The 11,978-nt window shown below is 41.7% G+C and overlaps 1 protein-coding gene across 2 annotated transcripts in view; it reads right to left on the bottom strand.

Annotated features, from left to right (window-relative positions):
• Positions 1-463: 463 nt before the first annotated feature.
• Positions 464-11,978, bottom strand: part of NCAPG2 (non-SMC condensin II complex, subunit G2) — an 83,162-nt gene continuing 71,647 nt past the window's right edge. For both annotated transcript variants that reach the window (XM_011990193.1, XM_011990194.1), the window contains one exon: positions 464-874. In XM_011990193.1, coding sequence (XP_011845583.1) covers positions 823-874 — 52 coding nt within the window. In that variant the 3' untranslated portion in view covers positions 464-822. The remainder of the gene's footprint in view (positions 875-11,978) is intronic.

Genomic DNA, 11,978 nt, shown 5'->3' with positions numbered 1-11,978 from the left:
TCACGTTCACAGCCACAGGACCCATCTCAATACCCCACACAGCCAACATGAAGGTTGCACATAGAGACTGCTGTGGGCCCTACCCCGTGCTCTCCACTCAGGGAGCATGCTGGGAGTCCCTCCCTGGGACACTGCACCTCACTCCTGGCCATAAAGGTGGGCTTTAATATTTTCTTTTCTTTTTCTTTTTGAGACAGAGTCTTGCTTTGTCACCCAGGCTGGAGTGCAGTGACGCGATGTCAGCTCACTGCAACCTCTCCTTCCTGAGTAGCTGGGATTACAGGCATTCACCACCACACCTAGCTAATTTTGTATTTTCAGTAGAGACGGCGTTTCACCATGTTGTCTAGGCTGGTCTTGAACTCCTGACCTCAAGTGATCCACCTGCCTCAGCCTCCCAAAGTGCTGGGATTACAGGTGTGTGCCACCGCGCCCAGCCCCTAATACTTTCAAATAAACAAATGGATGTTGTCATTGCTTTATTACTCATAGTTTCCAAGCAATATTACATATATAAAAGTCATTTTAAAAACAACCAGGTTTGCTAGAAAAGTGTTTTTTCTTCGAATCATGGATTTCCACGTCATTCATACCTGGAGTCCTTTATATTAAATATATTATTTACGCAGGCACTAGCAAAAATTGAAGAAGTTTTGAGTTCTCTACTCCATAACCTCCACCTTCCCACACTCCCACAAAAAAAAAAATCCCACCCTTTTGCTATTATATGGGTTATTAACATTAAAAACAATAGGAAAATACACAGGAATTTCATTTGGAATCCCTTTTCCCTATTTTACATGTCTGGAGATGTTGGCTTGGTTATGAATTCAAAAGTTCTCCCAGAGTTCTTGATGATGATTCATAGAGAAATCTGAAACACAAATAAAGAAATATTTAGCTACAGAAAAAAAGTGACCAAATTATCCAAATGTACATTTTCAAAACTATAATCTAAATATGGTTTGCAGCCAGATGCATTTAAAAACAAAGTTGAAATAATCTATAAATGTTTCATTAATTGTTTCTCTTATGTAAAATGGAGTCAGAATCCCCACAGGAGTCAGGACACACGGCACTGGACCACAGGCTTGGGTTGACGGTGGACACCACGCACTGCCAGGCAATGAAACGTGCGCACTGGGCAGTGTGCCATGCTGGTGGGCAAAGAGGACATAGGCTCTTCCTTTCCAGCACCCACAGTTCTGAGCCTATTTCTCTATTATACAAGAAAACAAGACAAAAACTATGTGACCTACTAAGACACTCTACTACCATGACATGTACCTACTACCTCTAATAACCTGAGGCCTTTAGAAAAACCTCACTTTCCCACTCTCCTGCATCCCTGTCCCTCAAGGCGAGACTTTCTCCTCATGTCCTCCCCAGCCCCACCTAGGCCATGGCTTTGGCTGAGATCACTGAGTACTTTCCCTGCCAGACGCTGTCCTCACTTCCCTGGCAGTGTGCCTATTTTAAGAATCACTATTAGACAGGTAGCATATCACTGTTCCTTAAATACACATATTTACAAAGTGTGTGGCTCACCATGACTTCCCTTTTTTATTGTGCCACAACTCCTACTTGGTTCCAATGCATGCTTGTTTGATTACAGTGCACTCCGAAGTAGTCTCCTCAGAGAAGGAATACAGAAAAGCTCATCTCCGAATTCCTCCTAGACACGAATATATCTACCCTCCACTCCAAATGATATCTCAGCGAGATTTAAAACTCTTACAATCCTATTGTCTTCCTGTGTCCAGCACTGCAAGTGAGACTCACGTCTACCTGGTCTTCCCCTTTGCAGACAGACTGCTGTCTACCACAGCGCCCTGTAATGTCAATGCAAGTCACATGCGTCATTTTACATTTTCCAGTAATCACATTGAAAGAGATCAAAGAGTACAATGGATCAAGACCTTGTTTTTACTTATTTTTTTAAGCAAAATTCATCTTAATATATTTTATTTAACCCAATATATCCAAAATGCTTCAACTTGTAATCCATATAAAATTACTTGTGACATAGTTCACATTCTCTTTTCCATCCTGTCTTCAAAACCTGCATGCACTTTCTGTGAGGGCCACACTCAGCTGAGACTCACCAGGTTTCAGGTATTCAGCAGCCACTGTATTGGCCTGCATGAATCTAGAAAAATTTTAAGATTTTCTCTTTATTCCTGGAATTTAGGAATTTTATCCATAATTATTTAACTGTGATTTTTTTCCGTCAATCCAGAATTTAGTGAAAGAAAAAAGGGAATCTGTATATCTTTCTTTAGCTCTGGGGAATTTTTTCCTATCACTGTTGAATCACTGTTTCTCCTTGATACTAGGTCTCTCAGGCCTTTTCCCCCTCTCAGGAGGAGAGGTCACCATCCTCGTGACCTCTCCTCATGAGTACTTATGTTCTATGTTCTGAGACATCTCTCCAAATTGACCTTTCTGGAATTTGACTATCAACAGCAGTGTGTCTGTGACACATTAGCTCTAGACTGTCCTTTTGGGGTTACAGTCGACTCTTCTTCAAAGACTCTTATTACTCTCCCACCACTATCACTCTGGAAGTGCCCGGGCCACCCTCGGTGTGGTTGTTTCTGCCTGTGTTGAACTAGGGGCAAGGGCACAGCTATGTGGAGGCCACCACACAGTGACACAGGAGACTCTGGGTGCCCCATAGCTCCTTCACTCTCCCAGACTTGCTGGGCCTCTTCTAGACCTGCTGCCTCAGAGTCTCCTGCCCATTCCCTGAGTCCCCCAGGAGAAGAGAGTGCTCTCTGTCCACAGTCCAGGTTCTGCCCACCTGTCAGCTCAGCAACTGCTTGGCTCAGCAACAATGCAGCCAGAGTCCAGACAGAGAGGAACAGGGCCCAGGAAGCCATGAACCCTCCAAAATCTAAAATTAATTTTTTTTTTTTGAGAGAGGGTCGTGCTCTGTCACCCAGGCTGAAGTGCAGCAGTGAGATCACGGCTCACTGCAGCCTTGACCTCTCAGGCTCAAGCAATCCTCCCAGCTCACCCTCCCAAGTAGCTGGAACTATGGTGCACACCACCACACCCAGCTGATTTTTTTGTAGAGATGGGGTTTCACCATGTTACCCAGTCTGGTCTTGAACTCAGTTCAAGCAATCTGCCTGCCTCAGCCTCCCAAAGTGTTGGGATTACAGACACCATACCTGGCCTAAAATTAATTTTTAATTACTCAAAAATAATATTGTCTCCTTAAGTGAGCATGAATTTAAAAATACTTTAGAGAAAAATGTTAAGTTAAAAGTACAGTTAACCCTCACTATCTGTGGGAGATGTGTTCCAGGACCCCCCAGATACTAAAATCCACAGATGCTCAAGTCCCTGGTGTACTGTTTGCATATAGTCTACCCACATCCTCCTGTAAGCTTTAAATAATCTCTAGACTACTTACAACACCTGATACAAGGTAAATGCTATGGTAATAATTGTTATACTATATTGTCTATATACTATATTGTCTATATTGTTATACGATACTAATAGTTGTTATACTATATACTATATTGTTTATACTATATTGTTATGCTATATTAGGGAATAATGACAAGGAAAAGTCTGTTCATACTCAGTACAGGCACAACCATCCATTTTTGTCCCAAATATTGTCAAACTATGGTTGGCTGAATTTCCGAACGTGGAACCCATGGATACAGAAGGTCAAGTGTTCTCATTTACCAGATAGTAAATAGCTACTCACACTGACCTAAGTCTAGACTGGCAACAAGAATGATTCTTTATCGTTCTCCTTTAATAGATAAGCTAACTGAGGCAGAAGTGCTAAAGCAAACTGCCCATGACTACTCAGCTGGGAAGGGCAGTTTGGGTTTAAACCCAGGTCATTTTTCTCCTGCTACTGGTACACTACTGCAACACTAAAAAGATACTCCACTATACTTCAAATGTACTCATTATTCTGCTACCTGAAGAACTGAACACACTATGAAGACCAGAGAAATAAGACCTACTAAAGAACAAAAGGAAGGAATTTTAAAGTTGGAAGGGACAGTGACAAAAGCTTAGACAAAAAGCTCCCTGGGCCAGGTTTCTCCTTGCACACACAGACCAGACGATGTGCAAGTCCCCTCAGCACTAACGTCTGTCAAATGTGTCAAATACGAGGACTCGAAACTTTGCCACCTTTCCTTCCGTCTATGTCAGGTTAGGGTCACATGTTGGTGATCACAGCCACAAGAAACACAGGCAGAATCAATTTTCTGAGAAAAACAGTAAGATAAAAAGACAATGTATGTATTTATTAAAGGGTGGTTTTATATATAAATAGTTTTAAATTACTCACACCAAGTTCATTGGGTATGGATGATAGAAGCATACCATTAAATAAGCTATAAAAAGCATCCAGCCCCAAATTCATTTTAAAAAAAGGACTGTTAAAGCAGAATAAAATTAACTGGTATTCATTTATCAATACCTGATAACAAAAGTGAGGCCACTTTTTCAGGGAGTCCTCTTTTCCTTCAAGGTTTAATGTTGGCACTTACATTACTGTACTATTAAAGTTGCCTGCAAGTACAGGCACAATTAATATTGGCAAGTAATTTGCTTGTAATATGATTAGTGGGGAAAATTCATGAGGTAACACAAACCTTAAGAAATATATTATTTATATTTGTAATTTATTTTAAATTATAAATTTATTACTATCTTGATACTATTTATGAAAGCAATAAACTTAACATACTTGACATTTAAATGCACCAGTGCACTGGCAAATGCACATTGTTTCTCCTCGGAAAATGTCCAGTTTACAGGACGCTATACGGGACGAGGCAATGAAAATGCAACGAGATGCCAATTTTTATTTAGCACCCAACAGACCAGTCAACAGAATACTAACCCTGAAAACTAGATTAGTTGTTAAGAAAATGTGCACTTTTAAATCAAGCTCCACTGCCTAAAATAATAATTGGAGCAAGGGGTTCCCAGACTCTTAAAGATGTTTACTTGCTTTAATGTCTCTAGTGCAACATTAAATCAATAATATTTTAAAATACAGTCGTAAATCTTAATTGTTTATCTTCCATTAGATTGATTTTTCTTGTTTCATCAATTTGTCAGATTGATTCTTTTAGACACTGGTTTCTCTATAGTTTGCTTCTTGAATATTTAAGTAAGAAGCCAATATTTCACAGTCCCAACCTATTTATTTTCTAGGATGTTTCCTTCTTAAAGGGAGGAGCTCTTTTTTTCATCTGTGTATCAGCTTAGTAGAGAGGATGGCATGCAGGTGAAGAAATAACGGAGAAACAGCCTGGCGCGGTGGCTCAAGCCTGTAATCCCAGCACTTTGGGAGGCCGAGACGGGCGGATCACGAGGTCAGGAGGTCGAGACCATCCTGGCTAACCCGGTGAAACCCCGTCTCTACTAAAAAATACAAAAAACTAGCCGGTCGTGGTGGCGGCGCCTGTAGTCCCAGCTACTCAGGAGGCTGAGCCAGGAGAATGGTGTGAACCCGGGAGGCGGAGCTTGCAGTGAGCTGAGATCCGGCCACTGCTCTCCAGCCTGGGCAACAGAGCGAGACTCTGTCTCAAAAAAAAAGAAAAAAGAAAAAGGAATAACAGAGAAACAAAACACTCTGTCCCCAGTGTTCTGTTCATGTCCTTTTCCACATTGTAAGTTCTGAATTTCTCAGGTCTTCTCTTCTCTCAATGTAACTAACACAATTCAAGTAGCCTGAAACTAAGTATAAGTGGAAATGGAAGGCATTCCTAACAAGAAACCAACCTTCCTCTTCCCTTTCATCTTCAGAATAGTGTACACTATTCTATATCCAAATAAGCCTTGCTTGGCAACATTATTTCTTTTTTTTTTTTTTTTTTTTTTTTTTTTGAGACGGAGTTTCACTCTTATTGCCCAGGCTGGAGTGCAATGACTCCATCTCGGCTCACTGCAACCTCTGCCTCCCAGGTTCAAGTGATTCTCCTGCCTCAGCTTCCCAAGTAGCTGAGATTAGAGACATGTGCCACCATACCCAGCTAATTTTTGTATTTTTAGTAGAGACGGGGTTTCTCCAGGTTGGTCAGGCTGGTCTTGAACTCCCGACCTCAGGTGATCCGCCCACCTCAGCCTCCCAAAGTGCTGGGACTACAGGCATAAGCCACTGTGCCCGGCCAACATTGTTTCTAATAAAGAAAAATGCTTGGACTTTTGAGGTTGTTACTACATCCTGTGAAAACAATTTAACATTCTTACAGTTGGTAATTCTGGTCATCTTGTTTAATCTTTGTGTCTAATGAACCATTTACATTGTCACTTATTTTCTGAAATGCACAAGTGCTCCTCTGTCATCCCCAAATCAGACCACTGCCCTAAAAACAAGCTCCTAAGACCAATAGTTTGTTTTCTTCTTCTTCTTCTTTTTTTTTTTTTTTTTTTGATACAGAGCCTTGCTCTGTCACCCAGGCTGGAGTGTAGTGGCACAATCTTGGCTCACTGCAAGCTCCACCCCCCGGGTTCACGCCATTCTCCTGCCTCAGCCTCCCGAGTAGCTGGGACTACAGGTGCCTGCCACCACGCCCGGCTACTTTTTTATATTTTTAGTAGAGACGGGGTTTCACTGCATTAGCCAGGATGGTCTCCATCTCCTGACCTCGTGATCCACCCACCTCAGCCTCCCAAAGTGCTGGGAGGGTTTCTTCTTAAAATATATAGTTGCACAGTCTAACCTGATTAAAACTAGCATAGTGGACACTCAATCATTTTTAGAATAAAGTCCATAATTGAATGCATTTCATTCACTCAGTCACTAGAAGCCCAAACCTACCCACCTGCTTTAGTGCCCAGTTCAACGTCCCATCACCATGGGGTGCTGGAAAACCACTGGGGAAGGAGGGGACTTTCTCCAGGTCTCTGTAAGGCCCCCCTTTCTCCAGAGGACTCTGACAGCACAAGTAGCACACCAGACAACTATCCCCACAAGCCCCCACCTGATCCGAGCCATACACAGGAGCCTGCAGCACTCGAGTAGGCTTTCCAGCTCTGGCTCCAGCAGCTCCCCCAGCACCTCCCCTGGGATGGCTCCACATCCCCCCGGCCCGCCACCCACCCACATGAGTGGATGTCCTCAGGTCCCACCGAAGGCCACTAGCAATTTCTTCCATGTAGGAAGCCAGGTCTCCCTCTGGGGGTGGGGGCTCCTTCCTTGAGGGCGCTCACCTAGGGTTGGAGGTGTTCTCTTCATCTGCTACTCCAGTATTCTCTAGAGTTCTCTTTAACTCTCACTAGCCAATAACCCATCGTGCCAACTCCCTATAAAAATCCCTGACACTCAGCCGGGCACGGTGGCTCACCCCTATAATCCCAGCACTTTGGGAGGCCGAGGCGGGCAGATCACTTGAGGTCAAGAGTTCAAGACCAGCCTGGCCAACATGGTGAAACTCCGTCTCTACTAAAAATACAAAAATTAGCCGGGCATGGTGGCGCATGCCTGTAATCCCAGCTACTCAGGAGGCTGACGCACAAGAATTACTTGAAGCTGGGAGGCAAAGGCTGCAGTGAGCCAAGATCGCTCCACTGCACTACAGCCTGGATAACGGAGGGAGACTCTGTCTCAAAAACAAACAAAAAAATCCCTGACACTGAGCTTTCCCTATCCGAATCACTGTGTGGTTTTGGTCTCTTCCTGGAACCTGACAAACACACAGAAAAACATTGTTTTTTGTTTGTTTTTGAGACAAGTCTTGCTCTGTTGCAAGACTGGAGTGCAGTGGCACAATCTCAACTCACCGCAACATCCGCCTCAAGCTATCCTCCCACCTCGGCTGCCCATGTAGCTGGGACTATAGGCACATGCCACCACATCTGTCAAATATTTGTAATTTTTGTAGAGATGAGGTCTTGCTGTGTTGCTCAAACCGGTCTTGAACCCCTGAGCTCAAGCCATCTGCCCACCTTAGCCTCCCACAGTGTTGGGATTACAGACGCGAGCCACCATGCCCTGCCAACATTGTTATCTCAGTACCTGACAAAGTGGACTAAAGACAGACCCTTTATTAAAATAAAAGGGTCAATTAATCAAGAACATGCAGCAGTTCTAAACTTATATGCACCTAATAACAGGACCATAAAATATGTAATGCAAAAGCAGTCCTAAATAGGATACTTGGACAAATCCACAAGCATAATGAGAAATTTAACCCAAGTCTCTGTAGAATAAGCAACGAAAAATCAGTAAATACATAGAAAAGTTGGGGTAACACAATTAACAAATGTAAATTGATCAGGTGGCACTCCACCTCTCTAAAACACACACTCCTATGCACAAGCACTCACAAATGCTGTATGTGACCACAGAGCCAGTCTCAAACGTACAATAAAAAAAGACAAAAAAGAAATGGTGTTAAAAGCCACAGTAAACATAAACATCATATCAGGTATAAAACCACACACACTTTGGTCTTCATCTGGACAACACCCAAAATTAGACTGAGGGTTGGGGTGGGCTGATACCTTCACACAGGGAGAGAGGGGCCATGTTCAGGAGGTGTATTCTTTGATTTAGGTAGTGACTGCATTTTTTTTTTTAAGACAGGATCTCACTCTGTCACCCAGGCTGGAATGCAGTGACGTAATCTCAGTTCACTGCAGCCTCAACCTCCTGGGCTCAAGTGATCCTCCCACCTCAGTCTCTTGAGCAGCTGGGACCACAGGCACATGCCACCATGCCCAGCTAATTTCTGTATTTTTTGTAGAGACAAGGTTTCGCCACATTGCCCAGGCTGGTTGCGAACTCCTAGACTCAAGCAATTCACCCGCCTTGGCCTCTCAAAGTGCTGGGATTATAGACGTAAGCCACTGCACCTGGCCTGTGACTGCATTTTATGACAATTAATTCAGTGGTACACGTATTATTTACATTCTTTTCCATATGTATGTCTCAACGAGTAAATTCTATTCCATTAAAATTAATAAACAATGAATGAAAAATCACAAGCCATTTTGTTAATACATTTAAAAAACTAGATTAATGCAAGAAATTGTAAATTACCAAAATTTATTCAGGCAGTAATAGAAAATCAGGCCTGACTAATAACATAAAAGAAATAGGGAAAAGTCATCCCAGAATTCTGGGGGACATGTTGTTCCACAGCATCGGATGTGATTTAAAGGGTTCCACAACACTGAAAAGGGAAAAGTTACCTTCTAATGCTGACAGCAACTCACACTGAAAGCAAAACTGGCAGAGGTCCTACTAAAAATAACAAAACCAAAACTACAGAACAACCAACAACCATAGAATCTTATCTGAAACCTAATGCAAACATTCTCAAATAAGATATTAGCAAACAGAATTCAAAAATGAGGCTGTTTTGATAGAACGAAATATCCAAGAACTGTGAGACAACTGTAAAAGGTGTTAACATGTATAATAGGAATTTCAGAAGGGAGAAAGGAAGAGAAGAAATATTTGAGACAATAATAACTGAGAATTTATCCAGGAAGCTCAGAGAATACTGAATAGAATAAATGCTTAAAAAAAAAAAAAAAAAGAGAAAGAAAATGACCCCTAGGCATATCATATTAAACCTACAGAAAATCAAAGAAAAAGTACTGAAAGAAACCAGACAGGGAAAAATACACCTTATCTACTGAGGAACAAAAAAGAATTATATCCTACTTCTCAGATACCACACGAGCCAAGAAGAGAGTACAGGGAAATGTTTAAAGTACAGAGAGTGGCCAGGCATGGGGGCTCACCCCTATAATCCCAGCAATTTGGGAGAATGGCCGGGCACGGGGGCTCACCCCTGTAATCCCAGCAGTTTGGGAGGCTGAGGCGAGTACATCGCTTGAGATCAAGAATTCGAGACCAGCCTGGGCAAACTGTCTCCACTAAAAAGTACAAAAATTAGCTGGGTGTGGTGGCGACATGCCTGTAATACCAGCTACTTGGCAGGCTGACGCACAAGAATCATTTGAACCCAGGAGGTGGAGGTTGCAGTGAGCTGAGATCATACTACTGCGTTCCACCCTAGGCAACAGAGCAAGACTCTGTCTCAAAAAATAATGATAAATTAAATAAAGTACAGAGAGAAAAAAATTCACCAACTAGAATTATAAACTACACAACATTATCCCTGCAAAGAAATAAAGAATAAAAGACTCCCTGACAAACCAAAATTAAGGGAATTCGTTGCCAGTAGACATGTCTTGAAAGAAGCACTAAAAGAAGTTCTGTGGAGGGAAGGAAAAGAATATAGGTGTCAGGATATTTGGATCAACACAAAGAAAAGAAAAGCATCAAAGAAGGAGTAAGTGAAGGTAAATACTTCTTTTTTTATTCTTAAACGACCTAAGATGTAGTTTGTTCGAAATAATAATAGCAACAATATATTCAATTATATATGCTTGTCTGCTTATACCTAAGCAAAATGAATGACAGCAATGATACAAGGAATGAGAGGCAAGGATTAGGATTATTTTGTTATTATAGGGTACTCACCCTACCTGCAAAGTGGTGTAGTGTCATCTGAAAGCAAACGTGGATTAGTTATAAATGAAAACTCCAACTCTAAAGCAACCACTAAGAAAGGTTAAAAAAAAAAAAGTACAACTGATATGCTAGTAAAGAAAATGGCATCATAAAATGTTCAGTTAAACCACAAAAGACAACAAAGGAGTGGAAGACAGACAGGAACAAACAAGGGGAACAAATAGAAGAGACGATAACAAATCTAGTGGATATTAATCCAACTATATCATTAATCACTGTGAATATGCTACATATGCACCAATTTTAAGACAGATTGTCAGAGAAGATCAAAAAACATGACCCATTTATATACTGTCTATAAAAAAAAAACTTTAAAAATAAAGACACATACAGATTAAAATTAAATTAGCTGGGTCTGGTGGTGTGTGCCCGCAGTCCCAGCCAGTTGGGAGACTGAGGCAGAAGGACAGATTGAGCCCAGGAGTCCAGGAGTTAGAGCCCAGCCTGGGCAACATAGCGAGTCTTCATATCTTGAAAAAAAAGGAAATGAATGGAAAAAGATATACCATGCTTACTCTAATCAAAACAAAGCAGGAGTAGTAGTATTAATTTCAGGCAAAGGAGAATTCACAGTAAGAAGAATTATCAGAGATAAAGAAGGGCATTACATAAAGAAAAGATAGTAACAATCATCAATGTGTGGACCCAACAACAGAGCATCAAACTATGTGAGGCAAAAACTGACAGAACTGCAAAGAGCAACAGAGAAGCCAATTATTATAGCTGGAGACTATAACACCCTCTGTCAGATCCAACAGGTAGAAAATTAGGAGGGACACAGTTCAACCCAACAACATTGTCAATTGGATATAATGGACATCTACAGACTACTTCATCCAACAACAGTAGAATACACATTCTCCTCATGCTCACACGGAACACTCACCAAGACAGAACACATTCTGAGCCATAAGACACACCTCCACGCATTTAAAAGATCAGAAATAATACAATGTCTGTTCTCAGGCTACAGGAATTAAAACAGAAATCAGTAACAGAAAGCTGGAAAAATCCCCAAACACTTGAAGATTAAACAACACAACTAAATAGATCAAAGAGGAAATCACAAGAGAAATTTGAAATATTTTGAACTAAATAAAAATGACAGCACAGTTTATCAAAAATTTGTGGGATGAATAAAATGAAAGCAAGAATGATAGAAAGGCCAAACATGGTGGCTCACACTGGTAATCTCAGAACTTTAGGCCACAGGAGGATTGTTTGAGCCCAGGAGTTCAAGAACAGCTTGGGCAAACATAGTGAGACCCCACCTCTGCAAAAAATTTTTTTTCATTAGCTGTGCCAGGCACACTTCTGTAGTTCTAGCTACTTGGGAGGCTGAGATGGAAGGATCACTTGAGCCTGGGAGGTTAAAGCTGTGATCGTGCCACTACACTCCAGCCTGGGTGACAGAGCAAGACTCCATCTCAAAACAAAA

Source organism: Mandrillus leucophaeus, unplaced genomic scaffold (assembly GCF_000951045.1).
Source record: "Mandrillus leucophaeus isolate KB7577 unplaced genomic scaffold, Mleu.le_1.0 Scaffold373, whole genome shotgun sequence".
Lineage (NCBI taxonomy): Eukaryota > Metazoa > Chordata > Mammalia > Primates > Cercopithecidae > Mandrillus > Mandrillus leucophaeus.
The sequence above is the reverse complement of the archived record's forward strand: the minus strand, read 5'-3'. Positions and strand labels throughout refer to the sequence as shown.